The sequence below is a fragment of the Dromiciops gliroides genome, chromosome 1 (assembly GCF_019393635.1).
Source record: "Dromiciops gliroides isolate mDroGli1 chromosome 1, mDroGli1.pri, whole genome shotgun sequence".
NCBI lineage: Eukaryota > Metazoa > Chordata > Mammalia > Microbiotheria > Microbiotheriidae > Dromiciops > Dromiciops gliroides.
The window spans coordinates 521281478-521305481 of record NC_057861.1 but is presented as its reverse complement, the minus strand read 5'-3'; the positions used below and the strand labels follow the sequence as shown (position 1 = coordinate 521305481).

Here is a 24004-nt window from a genome sequence, read left to right as displayed (position 1 = left end):
GTATATTGAGTACTGTTATTCCTACATCCCTTGCTGTATCTTGTGGGGACCAATTTTTAATTGGGGAGTGTTAGCCAAGCGGCTTGCCACAATATTGGGGCAAGGAAGGAGACAGATAGCCTCCCTCAAAACAGAGCAGGATTTATTTAACAAGAATGAACTTAAAAAAAAAAACCCACAAACAGGATCAGTAGGATCAAGGGAAAGGAAATAAAATGGGGAAAGGGAAATTATACAACCTGAACAACACCACTGCCCAGGAGTCAGCTGAGAACACAAAGCAGCATCCTGTCACCTTCCAGCTTCAAGCTAGAATGGCGAAAAAAACCTCCTTTATTCCCAGCAGACCCCAGGCTGACCACACACAGCCCCCAGCCAATTGGCTGGCCGCTCTGACAGTCACATGACTGCCCTTACTGGGCTTCCAATCATTATAATTTTGCCAGGTCCATGTATGTGTCAGTGAGTGGTGATGACATGAGGTGCCAGTGCCATGGCGACAGCTACAACCAGTGGGTGGAGCACCCTGTTGTTTGCAGAGGCCAGTGTGTGCGCCGAGGTTTCTTTAAAAAATTCTAGCCAAAAGATGGGGTCATAAAAACCTCAAATAACAATTAATTCTTTACAATATAGATGAGTATATTTTTTCAGAGTCCATGTGGTGACTCATGAAGAGAGCTGGGTTCTAATCAGGTCCCTGGATGATCTCCTTCACTTTCTCATAATTGACCTGTTTCTTAATCTTCCTTCTCATTCCCTCAACAAGGCAAGTGATCATGTGGTGTCTATGGGCCCTGTCTACTCTATCATGATAGTCCCATCTTGGGTCCACAGTTGGAACTGCTCTTGTCCCAAGGACCCTGACCCAATTTGCAGCCTGTGAATGTTCATTACCCACTTGCATAGCCAGATCCCAAATCCATTTTTACAGCAACTGCCAAGGATAACTTGCAAATAAATCCAATAAAAGTCAAATTGTATTGTCACAGACTGAAAGCCATCTAGAAACTTTTTGGGGTTCTCTGAGTAACACCCCAATTTCTCTTTAATTTGAGACAAATCTTTGTGCTCATTAAAAAAGGAGCATGTATTCGGGTTGTACCCTCCCCAATGGGAAATTCCCATAATGGAAGCAGGGGAGCAGGGGAAGACGCTGGTAGGGACCTGGGTGAAACAGGTTGGGGAGGGGACGAAGGGGTTGATGTAATAGGTATAGTCACCCATAAAGAGTCAGGTAGAAGGGGCAGCTAGATGGCATAGTGGATAGAGCACCAGCCCTGGAGTCGGGAGTACCTGAGTTCAAATCTGGCCTCAGACACTTAACACTTACTAGCTGTGTGACCCTGGGCAAGTCACTTAACCCCAATTGCCTCACTAAAAAAAAAAAAAAAAAGAGTCAGGTAGAGGTGCAGCCAGAGGAGCTGGTGGAGTGGGTGGGGGAGGGTAAAGGGGATTGGGGCATAGGCAACTTCAGATCAGGCAAAGCAGATAGGATCAGTTGCTGAATGGAAAAAATAGGAGAATAGGAAACATATTGGAGGCTCCCCCCCCCTCCAGATTGTGACAGGGGTACAACTATGAGGGATACAGCTGGATGGATTGTGGAGACAACTGTTGGGTGGGGCAAATAAAAGAGTACTGATGTCCACTTCAAGTATAGCAGGGGCTCAGCTGTGGAGGGCACAGGAGATTGGTTCTGAGATCAGCCGGTGGGTAAGGAGGAGTCTCAGTCATAGAGTGGTATGATAGGGGTTGACCCATAGGGATGGAAGCAGGTGGGGAAGAAGGGTTGAAAGGAGGAACAGGCGGGGAATGAGGCTGAGGATCTGGAGAGCATGTGGTCCCAGAGGAGGAGGGTATGCCAGAAAGGTTAGCTAATCACTTGCAATGATTTCCTAACAGCAGGAGGAAGTCATTTAAGAAATCATTGAGGTTCTGTGAAGAAGGAGGCTTCTTAGGGTTATCAATATCCTCCTTAGGCTTGGTTAGTTTTGCCTGGCAGCTTAAGGTCATACAGGCTAGGACATATGGGACTTCTGTCTATCTCCCTTCATGCCTGCAAAACTGGTCCAAGTAGAAAATGGTATTATAGTTAAAAGTTCCATGTAAAGGTCAATTTTCTTGGGATTCCAACTGATATTTTGGCCAAACAGTGTTATTTGTCTCATGCATTTCTTTTTCAAATTTGTAAATTCTAATTTAGTCCAGTTTCTTGGGAAATTCACCCAGAAGTGAACCTTTTGGAACACTCCCCCTCTGCCCCATGGGTGTACCCAGATATCATCCTGTCTAAGGAGATATTGAATCTGATGGTCTGAACATGGTTCAGATGTTAGGTTGAACTTTCTCAAGGTGGGGGAGAGGCCAGCTGCCATTTTCATGGAAAAGTGCTAGCAAGCGATAGATACACAAATACAAAAGTTATTACCTAGAAACATGGAGTTTGAGGGTCCAAGTGTGGTTCGGATGTCTGGCTGAGCTTTTGGCGAGGGAGGGAGACCTAGTCTTCCTGTTGCTGTTTAGTGCAAAAGCTGACCACTTCTACCTCTCTGTGACTCAGACAAGAGGTCGAGTCAGATGGGAGAAGGAGAAAAGAAACCCAAAAAGGAGGTTCCTACCTCTGGGTTTTGTGTGATAAGAGGAAAGAGAAGTTTCCTGTACGCTGTAATGTTGGGAACTAATTATATTTTGGGGGAAATTGGTGGGGATTTGGGGTAGAGGTTCTTAGGAATTCCTCTTTAAAGAATTACATCCTCTTGCACACAAATTCAATTAGAATAAAATAATATTTTATTTAGGTTCTAGGGAAAGGAAACAAGAGAAGTCCTTGGACTTCTCATGGGGAGAAGGCATGGCCCAGAGCTGTGGCTCTCTGAGATACCTATCTTGCACTAGCTACTTTTATGCTAACATATATATTTTTTTTGTGTGAGATTTTTTTGGTTTGTTTTGGTTCAAAAATTCCACAAACTTAAGAAGACAGCTAAGGGCAGCTAGGTAGCACAGCAGATGGAGGGACAGGCCCTGGAGTCAGGAAGACTCATCTTCCTGAGCTCAAATCTAGCCTCTGACACTAGCTGGGTGACTCTGGGCAAGTCACTTAACCAAATTTGTCTCAGTTTCTTTATCTGTAAAACGAGCTTGAGAAGGAAATTACAAACTCTAGTATCTTTGGCAAGAAAACCTCAAATGGGATCACAAAGTGTTGAACATAACTGGAAAATAACTGGCCAACAACAAAAAGAAGGTAGGGAAAGAGAAAGAGAAGATGTGTTGTTTCTGAGGTAATTTTGCTAAATTTGGAAGAGAGATGGGAGGGAAATAAAAGGTTAAAGAGGATGTGTATGTATAACCAATATCTGATTGCTTACTGCCTCAGGTAGAGGAGGAAGGAAGGGAAGGAAGGAGGGCTAAAAAATGGAATCCCAAACTATAAATAAAAATATTTATTACTAAAAAAAAAAGAAGATGTCTATATATCTGGTAAGAGATTGAGATTGAATGAACTGGGTTGTGAGTTGATAAGGACTGAGGAAAGAGAGAAACACTGTGAATGAAAGAGGCAATCAGTCAGATAGTTTCTCTTAGCTTGGCTGTTGTTTGGAGTTGGGTGTTAATGGTAATGCAACAACAACAACAAAACCCCAAACAAAACAATCTTGGGATAGCTAGAGATCTTAAGATCCTAGGATTATAGAGAGCTGGAAGTTGTCATCTAAGTAGATAGATGAAGTTGGTAAATCATGGGTTTGCAACTAGGCCACTTTATTAAATTTTAGGTCTAGCATCATTTTCCCCACACATTTCCTTTTGACTCTGGGTGTTTGACCTAGTATTCATTTTCTTGGTTAATAAGTGGCTTAAGTCATTGTCATTTTTTAGCAAGTTATGCAAAGTAGCATAATTCTTAGGTGAGCTATTTTACTTATGTTTTTAAAATAAGAGAGAGACCCAAAGACAGACAGACAGACAGACAGACAGACAGACAGACAGACACACACACACACACACACACACACACACACACACACACACCCCCAGACCCAGACCCAGAGAGGAAAGAGGAAGGAGAGAGAGAGAGAGAGAGAGAGCCAGAAAGAGTGAAATACAGAAAGAGGAAGTGACTTTCCCAAAGTAAATATGCAATGAGCCACTAGGTGAGATTCCCTTGAGACATAGCATGTCTTAGAGTAGAAGCAGAGTTGAAAATGAATATAAGAACAAATGCTCCAGAATATCAGTAAGGCTTAACTTTAATAGTGCATTGACTCAAATAAAAGAAGAGATGTCTTTAATTAATACATCTGGGGTATACTAGTCTAACTAGAATGTATTTCACAGGACATCAGAGCTTTTAAAAATAAATGTCTTTAAAAGCAGGAGAATACATTGTAAGGGTAGCCAAGTTATCCTTCTAGCAGGTCTATATTGTACATGTTATCTGTGGCTGTGAAGAGTTGATGGTTTCAATTGTATCCATTAGGTATGTCTGTTGCTAATGGACTTAATGAGTCTCCATTAACTGGGCTTCATATTGGACTGGTTTTGAATTGCAGTAGACAGCACCCTGAATAGAGAGGAACTAATTAAGTGTATTTCTTGGAAGGGGGATTTGTTTCTGTCTGTGCTGTGTATTTCTTTTTTTAAAGGACACTTCTCTTCCCCTCCCCCCCCCCCCCACTTCACACATACACTCTAATTCTACTCTTACTAGGAGGGCCAGGGGCCATTTATTAAGCTTTTGTTGAGTATAGAAATTCAATTTTATGACAAAAGAGTTATAGGAAGGGCTCAGCTCATCTAGACTACAGCAAAATTTGCAAATGTCATGCTCTTCATTTTTATTTCCCTATTAATTACTTGCCAATCTCCTAGGCATGAGAAATAAGTGAATTTTATTTTTCTATTAATGAGAGAACTTTGGGATAACCAAGAGTAGGAAGGACTTGGCAAAATTAACGTATAGGGCCATCCACAGTGTTAAAGTTCTAGACAGAAAATTAATTGAAGTAGTAAAGAAATTATTTTGAAAGGGGGAACAAATAAGGAAGGAAACAAGAGAGAGCACTTGGCCAAACTGAGTTGCAAAAACACCTCCCCCTATGATAATTCATTACTCATATATTTATTTTCCTTAATTATTTGACATTTTGGATTTACTGTTCAGGGATCAATTTACTTATTTTGAATAATCTTTATCGTATTATTATCATTAATAATAATAATAATTCTAGCACATCTATAGCACTTTCAGGTTTGCACAACACTTTATATGTGTTATCTCATTTGATCCTCACAACAACCTTCTGATGTAGGGGCTTTTATAAGACACCATGTAGTACAATGGATAAAGCACTAGGCCTGGAGTCAGGAAGACTCCATCTTCAATCCTGCTTTAAACACTAGTTGTTTGACCCAGGGCAGTCGCTTAACAGCTGTTGGTCTCAGTTTCCTCATCTGTGAAATGGGGGTAATAATAACACCTATATTCTGGGATAAAATGAAATAATAATTGTAAAGTGCAGCACCTGGTATGTAGTAAGCACTACATAAATGTACATATCATATATACAAATATATAAATATTATAAATTGTTATATATTAGTTATAAATAATATACACGTATTGTTATTTCCATTTTACAGATGAGAAAACTGAGGCTGAGAGGTTAAGTGAATTGCCCAGGGTCACACAGCTAGTAAATGTCTGAGGCAGGATCTGAACTCAAAACTTCATGACTCCAAGTCCAGCACTGTATCCATTAGATAGGAAAAAATCAAGGTGGGCATGTGTGTGTGTGGTTTGTTTTATTTGTTGGTGTTCTTCCCCCTCCTCCACCTTCCAGGGTTACAGATATGTACTTCCAACTTAAAGAAATGAATGAGAGAGTGTCCTACATAAAGGAGTCTTTGCTCTCTCTGGACAGCCATGTGGGACACCTGCAGGATCTCTCTGCCATGACCGTGGATACATTGAAAGTGCTTTCGGCTGTGGATACCCTGCAACTAGAAGAAGCCTTGTTGGTCAATTCGAAGCATGCTTCTTATAGAAAACTCCCCCATAGCTGGAGCAATGCCATGTGCTCAGGGATGCCGAACAGCTTGGAAAGCTCTGGGGAGATGAATTGTCAGTATTTTAGCATGCCCCCGTCCTTACTTCAGAGCCGGAGGAGAAGCCACTACCTTTCTGGAAGGCGGAAGAGTTCCCTTTTAGAGATCATGGACAGTCAAGAAGAGGAGGAGCAGGAAAAGAAAGGAACGCCAAACGGTCAGGTTACTGTGTTCCTTAATAGCAAATCACCTCCCAAGCTTGGTCATTTTCTCCTGGTTTCTCCCAGTTCAACAAGGGCTTCTCCTTCAGCAGAAGCTGACCCAGCTATACCTCCCACCAAACCTGCGGCGGAGCCTGCATTGGGTTGGTTGATAACACAGACAGATGGCAATGAGAAAAAGTGGCCCCTTTGTCTGAATTCTCAGACGTCATCTGCTGCTGAGAAAGAATCAGTTGGAGACTCCGATGAGCAGGGTAATCTTGTCGTGAATAGATCCATGAGAAAGAACAGTGGGGATCTGCTTCTACCACCTAGTTGCTCCATTCCCAAGTCAGTGAAAGTGACCTCGCTTCCTTTCCAGACTGACTGTTTGAGAGCAGGAGGTGGCTATGTGAATTGGGCTTTTTCAGAAGGCGATGATGAAACTGGTGTGTTTAACATGAAGAAAAAATGGCATTCACAATTGCCCTCCAGGTGTAGCTTGGACTTTTCCGACAGTGGTCACTGTCAAGTCCAGGTGGGGACAGCCAAATCCCTTAACTCAGCAAGGTCACTCCAATGCAGTAACACTTCAAAGTCAGCGTCATCGACCCAGCCAAATGAATACATTTGGATGAATCCTTTTCGTAGAGATTGGAGCTTTCTCCAAAATGGCAGCTTTAGATCCCACAAGGAGGAGAGATTGATGAAGACCTACAAAAGTAAAGGCAAGGAAAGGATATCTTTCCATTTATACTAATTCACCTATCTAAAACATTCCCAGATTTTCATGAGAAGGTCTCTGACCTTTGATTCCCCTCCTCCCCCATCTTTCCTAAATTTTAGTTGTACTTTATAAAAATAATTCATTTTTCCAAAAGTGACCTGAATTTTGCATTTTCTGTTTATTGTGTTCCATCATGTCTTCCACAGATTTTTCAAGACCCTTGGAGAAGCCCCAGTCAGTATGGACCAAAGCAAAACTTCTACGTAAGGACAGGAAATTGTCCAAGGAAAAGAAAAAAATGCAGCAATTTCAAGTTCCGGTATGTATGGACTAATTTCAAAAGTGACATTTTCTTCTGGCCCCTCTTGGTTATTGTTTTGATGTGATCACCTGCCTAAACCATGGTGTTCCTTATTTCAGAGTGCCAGGTACAGTGTAAGAAAGATGACTCACAAAAGATGTCTTATATGTAATGGTATGAACAATTGAAGGGAGTTTCTTATTCACTCCTGTAATCTTAATTTCAAGATCCTATATCCCTGTGCTTTGATTCTTCAATGGGCAATAGTGGGGAATGTATAGCAGCCGAAATACCAAGTTACTCATAAACATTTTGTTGAGAGCACTTGACTCCTCTCTACTCCTGACTTCTTTTATTCTCTTTCTTCCCTACTCCCATTTTCTTTCTTTTCCCCTGACACTTGCTTTAGTCCTGTCAGTGATGTCCACTCTGTCACTCAGGGACATGGCCTAGGCCTATTCAAACCATTATACTATTTATACACGTGCTGGCCTCATCTCTGACCAGATGGCACTAAATTAATATGAATCCATTTTTCTCTGACCCTTGTTCTGTGGAGCCGATCAGAATTTGGAACTCTCATTGACTCTCAAAGTAGCTATATTCATGGGTAAATTACTGTGGGAGGGATGGGTGCCACTCATCAATTAGTAAACCTTTGTCAAGTGCCTCCTTTGTGCTAGGCCCTGTGCCAATGATTTTTTTGTTTTGTTTTGTTCTGAAGATAGTACTAAAATGAAGGAGAATAAAGTTAATGACCTAAAACTCTAATGGAATTTTAGCTTTTTCAGTCTTTGCCAAGATTCTAAAGGTATTTCTCTCAGCCTCTTTATACTTTCATGTTTTCTGTTCTATCCTTGGAGAAGAGAAAGGGTACTTTATCTCAGAAACTTGATTATAGCATTTAAAATATAGAATATCCTTATTTTACCCCTTGAAAACAAAAATTTGTGTTATAGATTTTGGGGTATGGGATATTATACAGTTTAATTGTACTGTGAAATGTCAAGGCTGTAGAACTGATCTCTCTTTCTTTTAAAACCTGGTGACAGGACAAGAAGATATTGAGTACAATTTGATTGGCATTTCATATTAACTCCCCCTCTTCTCATCATCCCCTCCCAAGAACTATTGCTTGTATTTTTATTAATATAGCATTAATGTTGTCAAGAAAGTATAACTTCAGATTGTATTTATTGACTTCATAAAGTAACAGACTCAGCTATAAAGGATGGCTGGCCAAATATTTATTCTACCTATGTAACAGTAATCTATTTGGAACATCCATGTTGATATCTTATTTTAGTGTGAATCCATCAGGGATAGCCAATAAGGATTGACTTTTTTTTTGCCTTTTTAAATTAAAATTTTTTTCACTTAATAATATTTTATTTTTTCCAATTATATGTAAAGATAGTTTTCAACATTCATTTTTGTAAGATTTTGAGTTTCAAATTTTTCTCTTTTTCCTCCATTCCTTCCCTCTCCCCAAGACAGCAAGCAGTCCTATAGAGGTTATGCATGTATGATCATGTTAAACAAATTTCCATTTTAGTCATGTTGTGAAAGAAAAATCAAAACAAAAGGGAAAAACCCTGAGAAAGAAAAAAACAAGAGGCAAGATTTGACCCCAGGTCTTCTTGATTCCAATTCCATTGCTCTATCTACTACTTCACACTGACTCATGCCATTTACATGTTCTACTATTTATACTCTTAATTCTTCTCCTTTTCTTCCAGAAACAGGTATTAAGGGAGGATGTGTGTGTGTGTGTGTGTGTGTGTATATATATATATATATATATATATATATATATACACACACATATATATTCTATCAAGGGGGCAAGGTTATACATATATACACATATGTTCTAATGTCTCTGCATAGAATTTTTTAAACAAGTAAATATCTGATTGCTATGATAGCTGTTGTTCTTTGTGAGGGAAGACTTTTGAACAGAGAACAGACAGCAACATTTTTTATCTCTAACCATTAGGAATTCAGTTTTACTTGGGATGGCAGTACATTTTTCTTTATCTGAACAGTTTTGGGACAGTCCACATTAAATAGGCACAGGATTGGACTGCCCTGCTTAGCTATCATTTGACCAATCTGGAACACCATGAAATATATTCAGGTTTTTTTTTTTTTAAATTTGAGACAAATATATAGACTGTGTTTCCATTGTATAGTTTTATAGGAAAACAAGGAATTTTCTACCAAGTTTCTGGGTTATCTCATTTCTCTCTTAAGTACTTTCTTGCTTTCTGCAATGTCATGGATAACGACGTGGTTCCAGATGGCTTGGGAGGAGAGAGTGAGGTTGGTGACCTTGCTCAGCCTTCTTTCACTTAAATTCAATTCACTGCAAGTCATGATATCACCATGATGTCTTGGTTCTTTTCGAGAACAAAGGACAAACAACAGCCTAATGAACCTTCAGAGTTTGATAGCAAACCTAGCATAAGTTTTCTAGCCTAGTTATTATCATTATTAATTTTTAATTTTTAAAGAATGGTCTGTGGCATTTAAAATTGTATGTGGCCACCTTATTTCTGTCCCAAGTTTAGGGAAAATTAACTGGGGTTTCTAATATATTGCTATTTATAAATTAGAAGCTTTAGCATCAGTTTTGGGCATTAAGCATTTATTAAAGCATACCAAATATTAGTAAAGAGAGAACACGTGGCTCAGAAAGTTAAGAAGGCCTATTTAGCCTAGAGCTCAACCTGACTTCCTTCTTTCTCCAAATCCTCTACCACCCACATGTCCGAGAGCCTAACTGAGAGTGGAAGCTTCCTCTGGGTCTGGAGGAGAGGTGGCCCTTCCATGCTGCTCAAAGCTAATTGGCTAGCATCATTCAAATGCATTGGTTTACTGGACTTGAGGGTGGTCCATGAGCAGAATGTGCTGAGGTCAGAGTTCAGAGAATATACCCTCTGAGGGCCAGGCTTTCAGGTAGGTATGGTTTTAATTAAGTTAACTCTAAGTGAGTTAATCTGCAAAGTCAATCCAATCAATCTTAATAACCCCTCGAGCTGGGGCCTATGGGCATCCCAACAACCCATTATTTTCTCACAGGTCTGTGTCCTCTAAGAAAATCTGGTCAAGTATAAAGTCATGGTTTTGTTGTTGTTCTTATTGTTTTTGAGAAAACTCCAAGGTGGCAATGTAGTGTGACCCTTTAATGAAGCTGTTGTGGTTGGGCCATCCAGTCTCATGGCTATAGATAGACTTGGGTTTGGAATAGTTCAAATGACTCAGGTGATGAACAATCATACTTTGGAATGAATGGTTCTTTGCCAACATCTATCCTTTTCTCCAGGTGATAACGGTGAATAGCTGCTGCACACAGGTGAATTCAGAACCAGCAGAGAAAACTTTTTCGGAGGAAGAAAAAGAGGACGATAAAAACTGGCTTACCACCTCCGAATTTAGTCAGATAAGTATGTAATGACCAGTACTGATTTCAGAACCTTAGACTATATCTTTAGGGGCTTATGTCTATGTAAATAGGAACCCTGACTACTGAAGGTAGTGGATGTTTATTTTATCATAGGCACTTAATAGAGAAAGCTAGGCTTGGAATATACCAAATGGTTGAGAAACTAATTCAGGACTGAGTCACCTATCAATAGAATGAAAACATTAGACATATATGAAAAATGAATGAATTATTTGGAGGAAGGCCAGAATACTGACCTTAAAAAAAGGCACTTTCTAGGAGTTACCCTTTTCCTGTTTTTTCTTTTCCTTTTCTATTTAGTGTAATTGGAGCCATTTTGGGGGTCACTTTTTGCAGCTAGTTATTTATTAGGAATGTCCTGTCCTGTCCTGCGGCCTCTGCTTATGAAGAATCATACAATATTAGGCTATGAAAATAAAATGAATATTCTAGATCTCTCATTTTATAGATGAAATTAAGGACTGTTTACATTTATGTAAAATGTTTTTGTCTCAGTCTACCTTTCTCCTCAAATTTATCAAATAGATAATACATATAGAGCGTTTTGTAAGAGGGAAAGAGTTACATGATTGTTTGTTATTGTCTTATGTAAGATTGTCTTTACTAGTTCTTTAAGTGAAAGGGAAAGGATATTGTTAATGAAAAAACAAAAACAACAATAATGCAGCTGTACTACACACACACCCCACTTTCCATTTCACTCATAGTTGTTTGATAGCTGTGATTGAAACAGTAAGAGCAATGGAATTCATTGGTTCTCTCTCTGTCTCTTTCTTTTCTCATTCTGTCTCTCTCTCTCATTCTCTCTCTTTCTCTCCCCCTTTCCCTCCCTCCCTTCCTCCTTTCTTTTTCTTTCCTTCTTTCTCTTCCTTTTTATCTTTTTTCCTCTTTTTCTCTTCTTTTCTTTTCCCCTTCTTTCTTCCCTTACTCCCTTTTTTCTTTCTGCAGTGAGAATACACAGTTTCTTAATTGTATTAACAAAATAGGAATTCACAGTGGCCATTAGGGGAGAGATCGTTTGGAGAAAGACAAGTCCCTGCTGAGGGATACTGAAACAGTTCTCTATAAGCCCAATATGATCATTATCAAGTCTTCTGGCTTCCCCAGAACATCTATCTGGAAAGTATCTGGGAGAGTACAGAGAAACTCTGAAGATTTAACACACTGGATGGTCGAGATACAGATGATGTGACCAGATTCAACCTGGAAAGCATTACTAGAGTGGATAGAGTTCCAGACCTGGAGTCAGGAAGATTGATCTTCATGAGTTCAAATCCAGCTCCAGACATTTAACTGTTTCACTTAGGGCAAATCACTTAACACTGTTTGCTTCAGTTTCTTCATCTGTAAAATGAGCTGAAGAAAGAAACGGAAAACTACTCTGGTATCTTTGCCAAGAAAACCCCAAACAGGGTCACAGAGAGTCAGAAACAACTGAAAAAAACGACTGAACAAAAAAGATGAAGTCTTGAACAAGAAACTGAAAACCTTTTATTTATAAAATATCATCAGAAGTGGAAGGTGGATTTCACTAGAGAACAGCTACTTAAGAAGATGGTGTCCAGTTTGAGTTTTAGATAGCTTAACCACAACTTAATATAGTTATAGGACAGGTATTTGAGAGATTTGAGAAAGGTAATTCTCTTAGTTTTTGTAAAAAGGGAAGAGAATGAAGCCTTTAAACTATGGGCAAGTGAACAATAAGCAGTTGGAGAGAATTAGTCCTGTCTGAAGCAAAGAGTTGAGTACTGGGAAATAAGATTAGATAAGTAGGGTGGGGTCAGATTAAGGGGATTGAAAGTCTGACAGAGAACATTATATTATTTTATTTCCTTAGCTCACAGAGTGGTTGAGAGGATCAAATGAAATTATGTGTGTAATGTTGCTGAGTCATTTGAGAAATAATGTATGTATGTTTTGTCATTCATTTGTGACTAATTTCCTGAGTCTTCATGATTGTACTCCATGGACAAAAACATTTATTCTGCTTAAACATAAATGAAGTCCTCATGGTTTTCCATTTCCTTCTCCAATGGATTAATGCAAACAGAGGTTAAGTGACTTGTCCACTAATAGCTAATAAGTGTCTGAAGATGATTTGAACTCAGGTCTTTCTTACTCTAGGCCCAACAGTCTATCCCCTGAGCCATCTAGCTGCCCCGGTGTGTGTATGGTGCAAGTATAATAGAATCATAAGTGGTCATTGTTATTCCAGATGCACTAGGGAGTAGCAAGCAAAGGAGCAAAGGATCATAAATATAAAATAATAATAATAAATATAAATATAAAATAATAAATATAAAATAATCATAAGCAGAACATTTAAGGGACATTTCCTTCAAAAGTAGGATTTTAACCCAGGCCCTCTGACTCTAGGATTAGTGCTTTTTTCCATATAGCTTCATTAAGAACAGGTCATGCCAGATTAACCTTTTTTTTTTGGCGGGGAGGGGGGGGGGAGGATATATAGTTACTAAACTGGTAATAGTACCTAGCATTTCTATAGCACTTTAAGGTTTATAAAGCTCTTTACATATATTATCTCATTTGAGCCTCTCAACAATCCTGTGAAGTAAGTGCTGTTAATATCTTTATTTTACAGATGAGGAGACTAAGGCTAAGAGGTTATGTGACTTGCTTAGGGTCACACAGCTGGAAAATGTCTGAAATAGTACTTCTTAAGTCCAAGTCCCATCGCCTCATTGCCTCTTGGGAGGTAATCAGGGGAATGCTTGACAGCTATTTCCTTACCTAGATATCAGTAAAGGTCAGCTAGATGGCACCATAGTGCACAGAATGCCCAGTCTGGAGTCAGGAAGACTCATCTTCTTAGAATTCAAATCTGGCCTCAGATACTTACTAGCTGTGTGACCCTGGACAAGTCACTTAACTCTGCTTCAGTTTCCACATCTGTAAAATGAGCTGGAGAAGGAAATGACAAACCATGCCAATATCTCTGCCAAAAAACCCCCAAATGGGGTCATGAAGAGTTGGACACAACTGAACAACGACAAAGATGTCATTGAAGTGCTTGATAAGGTCTATTGTGCTATTGTGTGTGTGTCTGTTGTGAAATAGATATATAGATAAAGAAAATATAATAGTGTAATTATGTGGATTTGGAACTGGCTGGATGGCAAGACCTACCTACTTGTCAGTGCCAACTTGGGGAGGCAGCATGGTATGATGGGAAGAGTAACAGATCTGAGGCAGAAGGACTTCAGTTTGGATCTTGACCCTCCCACTTATTTCTTTTTTTTTTTGTTTTGTTTTTGTTTTTTTGTTTTTGTTTTTAAGTGAGGCAATTGGGGTTAAATGACTTCCCCGGGGTCACACAGCTAGTAAGTATCAAGTGTCTGAGGCCAGATTTGAACTCAGGTACTCCTGAATCCAGGGCCGGTGCTTTATCCACTGCGCCACCTAGCCGCCCCTCACACATCATTTTTAACATAAAATTTAAAAGCTTTTTTTGGGGAAAGGGATAGGCCTCTTTATATTTCTTTATATTCTTTCAACATCTACAATAATTATGCAAAATATTAAGTGTACGACGTTATACTCTGGCATCAAGCTTATAAATGCTTGTAATTTAAAGCTAAAAAATTAAATAAAACCAGTTTTTACTTGGTAAGTGTGGACTTTATCCCTTAGCGTTTTAAATTTTTTAATGAGGAGAGTGGAGACCTATATCTTTAACCTAAATTTCTGGTAGTACTGTTAAGTAAATGTAGGGTTCTGAGATTTTTTTTTTCCTTTCAGCTCCTTGCTTCTGATCCCAAAGTATACAACACTTCTTCTTTTTTTTCTGATAAAAGTATTTTGTTATTTTCCAGTTACATGTAGAGTTAGTTTTCAACATTTGTTTATATAAGATTTCTGATTTCAAATTTTTCTCCCCCCTCCCCTAGACAGCAGGTAATCTGATATAGGTTTTATTTTTATATATTTTTATATATTTATATATATATATATATACATATATATATGTATATATATACATATATATACACACACACACATAACATTAAACATATTTCTGCATTAGTCATGTTATAAGAGAAGAATCAGAGCAAAAAGGAAAAACCTCAAAAAAGAAAAACAACAGCCTCCAAAACAAAAGAAATAGTATGGTTCAATCAGCATCCATATTCCATGGTTCTTGTTTTTTTTTCCTTGATTTGGAGAGCCTTTTCCATCATGAGTCCTTTGGAACTTTTCTGTACCATTGTATTGGTGAGAAGAATCTAGTCTATCATAGTTGATCAACACATAATGTTGATGATATTGTGTATAATAATGTTCTTCTGATTCTGCTCATCTCACTCATCATCAGTTCATGCAAGTCCTTCCAGGTTTCTCTGAACTCCTCCTGCTCATCGTTTCTTACAGAATAATAGAATTCCATTACATTCATATACCACAACTTGTTTAGCCATTCCCCAATTGATGGGCATTCCCTCAATTTCCAATTCCTTGCCACCACAAAAAGAGCAGCTATAAATATTTTTGTACATGTGGGTTCTTTTCCCTTTTTTATGATCTCTTTGGGAAAAAGACCCAAAAGTGGTATTGCTGGGTCAAAGGGTATGCAGAGCTTTATAGCCCTTTGGGCATAATTTCAAATTACTCTCCAGAATGTTTGGATCAGTTCACAGCTCCACCAACAATGCATTAATGTTCCAATTTTCCCACAGCTTCTCCAACATTTATTATTTTCCTTTTTTGTCATATTAGCCAATCTGATAGGTATCAGAGTTGTTTTAATTTGCATCTCTCTAATCAATAGCGATTTAGAGCATTTTTTCATATGGGAATAGATAGCTTTGATTTCTTCATCAGAAAACTTCCTGTTCATATCCTTTGACCATTTCTCAATTGGGGAATGACTTGGATTCTTATAAATTTGATTTAGTTCCCTATATATTTATATATATATATATATAAATTTTTGGTGGGGCAATGGGGTTTAAGTGACTTGCCCAGGGTCACACAGCTAGTAAGTGTCAAGTGTCTGAGGCCGGACTTGAACCCAGGTCTTCCTAAATCCAGGGCTGGTGCTTTATCCATTGCACCACCTAGCTGCCCCCTTCTCTATATATTTTAGAAATGAGACCTTTATCAGAAGTACTGGCCATAAAAATTGTTTCCTGGCTTTCTGCATCCCTTCTCATTTTGGATGCATTACTTTTGTATACAAACACTTCTAATTCTCTTTTGGGAAGAAGAGAAATTGTTTAAATGGAAAGAATTAATATAGGCTTTAATTTTCTTTTAAATTACATTTAGAACCACATATATATCAGAAAACTCAACCTCGGAAAATTGGAAGACATACCATATGCATCAGTGACTGTCTGAAACAGCCCCATGAGGTAAGAAATTTTATTTGACAGGTGATAAAGAGAGAGAACTTTTCCAACTTGTTGACCTCATTAATTTCAACTTTCTGCCCTAACATTTACTCTTCTCAGCCCGCCCCCCCCCTCCTCCCAGCTTTCAATTTATTTTTTGTTTTGTTTTTTACTTCGGTACTCTTGACTAACTGTTGTTTCCCCTCCCTCCTCCAAACTCATCTGATTTTTTTGCCTGTTCTTTTTACTTTTCCTATTCCTTACCTTTTCCTTCTTTCCTTCATCCAATTCTATTCAACAAATACTTATTGAATGCATATTCTGGCTGAGGCACTGCACTGGGCCATGAGGAAATGAAAAGATGAGGAGCTTACAGTCTAGTGGGAGAGACAAGATTTGGTCACAAAAAAATATAATATCCCGGGGAAATGTTTTTATTTTCATTGAGGCCTCTTATCTCTCCACCCTTCTCTGTTTGCCCAGTTCATTCCATTTGTTCTGATCTCACTCCTGCCTTTCACAGTCTTGATCTTGACATCGTGCTATATGAATGGAATGAATGATTGAGAAAGCATTTATTCAGTGCTTACTATGTGTCAGGTAGTATTCTAAGCACTGAGGATCCAAATATAAGCCAATGAGGTAGTCCTTGACTTCAGGCAGCTTACATCTGAGTAGAGCATGTGTGATAGCTTGGTTTGAAAATGTCAGAGAAATAGCATGGGTCGCCTAGTGCTGGTAAGATAAGGTCAAAGTTTACTTTCAGAATACAGGGGCCCAGGGGAACAGTCTGAATTCCTGTAGGGGAAGCTATGAAGAAAATCTGCCTTTGAAAACTTTGTCACATATCCTATTGCCAGTCATACCTTGTCTTAACCCCAAGCCTAAATTATTCCCACCATCCACTGGTCCCTCTTCCAGCCTGGTGTACACACCATAATCTGGGGAATCAAATGCTTTGGAGAAGAGACCAGCCATTCAATCAATTGCCAACCAGTTGTTACAGGTGGGGCCTGCAAGTGAGGCCAACTGAAGCAACGAGGCACTCTGAGGGAAGAGACAAGAGGGAGAGACAGTAAAGAAAAGAAAAAAAATCACCAAAATCACTTACACTCATACCCCAAAGGCAGCAGCCCAGTACCAAGAGCCCTTGGAGGAGTGATCTTCCTCAGACCACCAGCCTGGCCCCTACATTCAGCATCATGAAGAGCAACTCCTCTGGAGAAGAAGCCTGTCATCTTTGCCATGACATGCTGACCTATGGCACTGATGAAGAGGCAAACCCAAGAATTTGAGTCATGGCCATGCCACCCAGACTGCTTGCCCAGCTTCCTGTCCAGGCCAGGAAGCCATCATCCAAGGAAGCAACTCTTAGGGAGGCACAACTTGGCAACTACTTCTACTATAAGTCCTCCAGCCCCTGTCTCTTCAATGGTCACAGCTACTGATGACCCACAAAACAAAGTTCCTGTTGCTGAAGGACTTGGCATGGTCAAATGGTTCAACACCAGAAATGGATATGGGTTTCATTAGTGAAAATGACATTAAAGAAGATGCATTACGTTTTACATTACTACTTATGCCCTAAGGACTGTTGGACATTTCCATGTGACTTGTAGCGGAAACTTCCTCTCTATGTTCTTCTTCACTATTAGAAAGTGATCTTTAGAGTAGGGATTTTCTTGCTTTTTCTTTCTATCCCATTAAATAGCACAATGTTTTTCACACAGGGTTAGGGGCTGGACTTGTGAATTCACTGTTTTAAGGAACTCCCAGGTGAGGAAATGCCCCTCTACCATTGTAGGGTCAGCACCTTCCATTCACATCTATACAGTCTACGGTCTAGAGCCCTGAGAGGTTAAGTGATTTGCTGATGGTCACATGACCAATTTCAGGGGCAGGGGGTTTTCTTTATTATTTTATCATTATTATTGTACCATAAAAATCACTTTGTGCTGTTAAGTTTTTGGTTGAATTTCTATCCCTACTTTTTTTTTTATGCTTCTTACATATTTCCTCAACTTGCATTGTAGGACTTTGAAAGAAGAACATGGTGGGGTACAGGGGAGATGGGGGAGAGGAGGATGTAAAAGTTGTTGGTCATATGCTATACTTTGATAATGTTTTCTGAAAGCATAGGCACATCCATAATGACATCTTCTTTTTTTTTTTTTAGGATTTGAGCAAAAATGCTCATTGGACCACTAGGAAGATCAGTCAGGACAGGAACGCACTGTGAGTGTTTGGAGTCAAGTAAAATACATAATTATCAGTGTTTTTGCTTTCTAGATGGATTTGCAGGTTGCTAGGCAAAGGTTTTATCTTCAGAGAAATGATTGATGTGGGCAAAGGACCACATTTTCCTTTCAGTATCAGAAGGGTAATAATTATTGATTAATACACAGTTTTCACATTTTAGCACAAACGCCTCAACTCTGTCCCTTTTTGATTCTGTGGTATGGTTGGATTTAGATATGGGTTCAAATACTAGCTTGGCTAATTACTATCTATGTGATTTTGGGCAAGTCAGTTTATCTTTCTGGGCCTCAGTTTCCTCATTAGCAAAATGAGGTGGATTGTACTACAGGGTCCTTTACCTTTTTTTTTTTTTTAATTGATCCTGCCATTCTGTTTATCATATTTGTGTGTGTGTATGTGTGAAGTGTCTGAGGCTGGATTTGAACTCAGGTCCTTCTGAATCCAGGGCTGGTGCCTTATCCACCGCACCACCTAACTGCCCTTCCTTTAACTTTTTTTTTTTGGGGGGGGGCAGGGCAATGAGGGTTAAGTGACTTGCCCAGGGTCACACAGCTAGTAAATGTCAAGTGTCTGAGGCTGGATTTGAACTCAGGTACTCCTGAATCCAGGGCCGGCGCTTTATCCACTGCATCACCTAGCTCACCCCTCTTCCTTTAACTTTTAACATAATAGCCAGTAGCTATCACTATATTGTTCTGAGAACTTCCCTTCCTTCTGTTCTTATAGCCTTCTTGGTGCTAAAAGAATCTCTTAAAACTAAGAAGAAAATCATTGATATAGCTCCTTGTAGAGCCAGTTCATTCACTGATTTGGAAACCACTGAATATGAATCACATAGTAGAAATAAGTCTTCAGCACCGTTTAAAAGCACAAAGAGAGACTGAAGTAGACTGAGACTAATTAAGCTTATGTATCTTATTTCTTTTCAGTTTTTGCCTTTCAGTTTCTAAGAGAATCTTTTTCTTCTTACTCAGGCTTCTTAGTAACACTCTAATTCTCTGTCTTAGAAACAGCTCTGATGATAAAAGTTTAAAATTTAGGGATTTTAGTGGCTTTCTGGAACTTTTGTTATCTAAGAGAATAAACTGGGAATTGAAGTGCAAAGAGTATTTTATTTAATTGGTAGTGTTTTCTGGATCTTGCCTGTTAAAAGTGCTATGAAATGAATTGGTCACCTAGCAATAGAGATTAACCTTCAACACCATTATCTCCATAAAAAAAACAGGTTTTCACTAAATGAATTAAGTTTGCAGTCACTTGTGTTGATCCTCAGATCCCCTCCAAAGTAAAGTCCATAGAGCTGCTTCTAAACATTAAAAAAAGTGACTATTTTCAGCTACAACTCATAAAATACAGTGTCTAAATCTTTTGGAGGCAAGGTACCACTTAGAAGTGAGAAAGAACTTTAAATACATAAATAATATACAGCCTTGCAGTCCCTTTCCCAGATCAAAAGCCACCAGAGATAAACTGGGCCCTCCCCCCAAAAAGTGTGTGTCTCTATATATCTATATATTAATTTATTTTATTCATTTATTCATTCATTAATTTATTCATTTATCTATTCATTTATTTATTTGTTTGAGTTGTAGCTGAATCTCGAATGTGTAGCTTCTGTTGTGGCTATTTGCCATGTTACTGTTTTTAATGAATGAGAGTGTTAAAGTATTATCTAAATTATTTTATTTTAAAACAGGTCAAGAAGTTTAGAAGGAATTGACAGTAAGTCTTAAAATTCTTGAAAATTGTTTTTATTTTAATGATTTCCAGTAGCCACTCAAGTAGGAGAGAGTGGGTGGAGAGAGAGAGAGAGAGAGAGAAATAAATGTGTGTTTGTGGTGGGGTGGTGGTGAGGTGTGGGGCTTGGTATTTGGATACTACCTCAATTCTTCTCTTAACTTGGTATGGGTAGACATAGTTGCAATGCTCATTTTTTTTTTTTTTTTGGTGAGGCAATTGGGGTTAAGTGACTTTGCCTAGGGTCACACAGCTAGTAAGTGTTAAGTGTCTGAGGCCAGATTTGAACTCAGGTCCTCCTAACTCCAGGGCCGGTGCTCAATCCACTGCGCCATCTAGCTGCCCCTGCAATGCTCATTTAACCACTTTTACAAATATTCTTCAATGACCTCCTCTAGCCATCCTTTACATATGATCTGGATAGCAAGCCAGAATTTTCCCTCTCATAGGGGCACTATCACTCTCCCCTCCCTAAACTCCCCAAAGCAACCATCATTCCTAGGAGAGGTAAATGAGGAAAGATGAATCACTTGATGCCACTTCCATTTCAGGGTGGCATTGCTTCTTTTTATTGAGTAACCAAGAGCCCAAGATTTCCTCAGAATTAGACACATTGTACTATTGGTCTTTTGTTTGTGAATTATTGGTATGATAGTGAAAGGTAGTATGGTGGAGGGGAAAGAATTTTGGCTATATTTGCAGTCAAAAGAAACTGAAGTCAATTCCTGAGTTGTCTGGATGACTGTCTGGGTCCCTTCTCCGAGTTTCAGTTTCCTCATTTATAAATCAGGAATAATAATGCAAACATTACCTATATCAAAGGTTTATAGTGAGGGAAGTAATGAAGTCCTTTAAGTTCTGCAATAGGGCTGCTGCTTAGCCTTTTTTCTAGCCTGTATTTTGGTCAAGCCTATGGTCCCCTTCTCAAAATTATGTTTTTAAATACATAAAATATGCTACATAGTGTAACTAAGGAAAACAATTATATTGAAATACAGTTATCAAAGTTTAAAACATTTTAATCATTTAAAACTATTTCAAAAGTTCACAGAAGGGCAGCTAGGTGGCGCAGTGGATAGAGCACCGGCCCTGGAGTCAGGAGTATCTGAGTTCAAATCTGGCCTCAGACACTTAACACTAGCTGTGTGACCCTGGGCAAGTCACTTAAAAACCCAATTGCCTCACTAAAAAAAAAAAAAAAGTTCACAGAACTCAGGTTAAGGACTCCTGTTGTACATGTTATAAATGAGTTACATTCTGCTTTTATAAATCATCAAAGTCTACTACTAAAATAGTTTTTATGTAGTATTTTCCTCACAATAAGGTAATAGTAGTAGTAATTGTAATAATAATAGTAACAATGATGACTCATCAAAAAGTGAGAAATGTCATTGTAATAGTTGCCTTTTATGTAGTTTGTTGTTCGGTTGTTTCAGTTGTGTCCAACTCTTTATTACCCTATTTGGGGTTTTCTTGGCAAAGATAGTGGAATGGTTTGCTATTTCCTTCTCTAGCTCATTTTATAGATGAGGAAACTGAGGCAAACAGGGTTAAATGACTAAAATGCTCAGGGTCATATAGCTAAGTGTCTGAGGTGGGATTTGAACTCAGACCTTCCTGACTCCAGGCCCAGTTCTCTATCCATTGTGCTGCCTAGTTGCCCCTTCACATAATACTTTAAGATTTGTAAAGCATTTTTCCTGAAACAAATTTGATGGTACAAGATTTATTATCACCATTTTAACGATAAGGAAGCCTGAGGCTCAGAAGTTTAAATAACCTTCCCTGCAGTCACACAGCTAGTAGGTATCAGAATCAGGATTTTTGCATTACATACTGCCTTACTTTATATGATGCCGCAGTAACCATAGAACCCTGGACTTGAGCAGTTAGAAGTGGCCCAGTTAGACTAGAAAGTACTCTGATAACACGGCTCCCTGTGCTTAATGTACCCAAACAAATTTCCTAGCATTCTTTTACCCCACTCTGTCTCCATATTAAAGTTTGCCCCTTTAGGTGCTTATTTTGCTTTGGTATTCTAGGTCAGTGAAGTAGTCTGCCTATAACTTGCTGGTAATAATGTAGTTATGAGAGTATCATTCCTTTGTATAGGGAGCTGGGAGAATTGGGCTTGGGGAGTATTGTGAAGTTGTGATGGGCAGCTGAGTGCCTTTTACAGCCCAGGTCTGTAATTGGCTCAGAGAAAATACATCTCTGAGGCTAATATTACTTGTCTTTCTTCAATTCCCCATATAAATATGTTTGGAAATATTACACTGATGATTGGAAGCTGTCAGGGTAGTATACACAATAATGTGTTTAAAGGATATTAGCAATCTTTCTCAAATACTGAGAAGCCATCCTGATGAACCTGTTCAATAATAACTTTGAAAACAATATATTCCTAAGCATGTATTTATCAGTAGCCAAGTAATTAAAATGCCAATCTTCTCTAATTTCAGAAATCTCAGCCACTTTAAAAACTACTCAGGATCTGCACCATCATTATTCAGGTGAGAAGAGCCTTTGTAAAATAGTTAAATTTATTATAGTTCTTTAAGGTTTTCAAAGTACTTTATACATGTTATCTCATTGGATCCTTACGACAGCTTTATAAGGTAGGTACAATTATATTATCCCTATCTCTATCTTGTAGATGACAAAACAGAGGTTGAGAGAGGTCAGGTGACTTGTCCAGGGTCATACAGATGGCTTGAGGTAGGATTTGAACTAGTCTTCCTGACTCTTAAGTCAGGCTTTGTATCTATTGTGATGCATGTCATTTGAGCTAAAACTTGGTGGTTTTTCATCTGAAACTTACCCATTGGTGATTTCCATTTGACTAGGATAGTTGCCAGTTTCTAGTTATGTTCATTAGAATGGAAAGGGCTTTTTCTTTGGTATAGGATAAGATATTTTAATCCAATTTTCTTTGGGTTTTGTCTACTTCTACAAATATATTTGTCCAAATAATGAAAAAGAAAGATGATTTTGAAATTTAATCCATTGCATAACTAAAGACAACCAACCTAAGACCTAAGTGCATGATGTTATCATCATTAGAAGTAGACAGAAGGTCATTATTTAATTTCTTAGGAGGCAACTGTTCCACACCTAGTAGGTACTCCATAATGAATGGAGTAATAGCTTGGAGAATGGGCTAAACAAGGATGTCTGCTACTGTCTGCAAAAGGAACTGGGGTTCCTGGAGCTGAGGCTCCTGGCTAGCACTTCATTGGGCAGCTGAAAAGAGTTGTCCTGAAAGCTAAGAGATCCGTGAAGAATACTGCCCAACATCACCAAATTCAGTAATCCTTGCCCATTGATTCTGCTCTTTATATCTTTCTTTCTTTTTTTTTTTTTTGTGGGGCAATGAGGGTTAAGTGACTTGCCCAGGGTCTCACAGCTAGTAAGTGTCAAGTGTCTGAGGTCGGATTTGAACTCAGATCCTCCTGAATCCAGGGCCAGTAATTTATCCACTGTGCCACCTAGCTGCCCCCTCTTTATATCTTTCTATTCTTAGTTTTTTTTTGTTTTTGGTGGGGCAGTGAGGGTTAAGTGACTTGCCCAAGGTTACACAGCTAGTAAGCATCAAGTGTCTGAGATCGAATTTGAACTCAGATCCTCCTGAATCCAGGGCCGGTGCTTTATCCACTGCACCACCTAGCTGCCCCCATATCTTTCTATTCTTGATCAGTGATTTCATATCTAGAACTGAATTTTCTTAAGTCCTTAGCTGATGACCAAATGGACAAGGTGGCTCTGTGTGTGTGTGAGTGTGTTTGTGTGTGTGAGTGTGTTTGTGTGTGTGTGTGTGTGTGTGTGTGTGTGTGTGTATGTTTGTATGTATGTTTGTATGCCTTAGGGTATCAGGTTATCTCTGGTGACTTTGATCCATGCCTCTATATT

General features: G+C 38.8%; 1 protein-coding gene across 1 annotated transcript in view; it reads left to right on the top strand.

Moving 5' to 3' along the window:
- Window positions 1-24004, top strand: part of TRPM6 (transient receptor potential cation channel subfamily M member 6) — a 253994-nt gene that overhangs the window by 193860 nt on the left and 36130 nt on the right. The window contains exons 26-32 of the mRNA XM_043976597.1: window positions 5847-6979; window positions 7185-7297; window positions 10608-10728; window positions 16035-16120; window positions 18276-18334; window positions 20055-20080; window positions 22558-22608. Coding sequence (XP_043832532.1) covers window positions 5847-6979; window positions 7185-7297; window positions 10608-10728; window positions 16035-16120; window positions 18276-18334; window positions 20055-20080; window positions 22558-22608 — 1589 coding nt within the window. The remainder of the gene's footprint in view (window positions 1-5846; window positions 6980-7184; window positions 7298-10607; window positions 10729-16034; window positions 16121-18275; window positions 18335-20054; window positions 20081-22557; window positions 22609-24004) is intronic.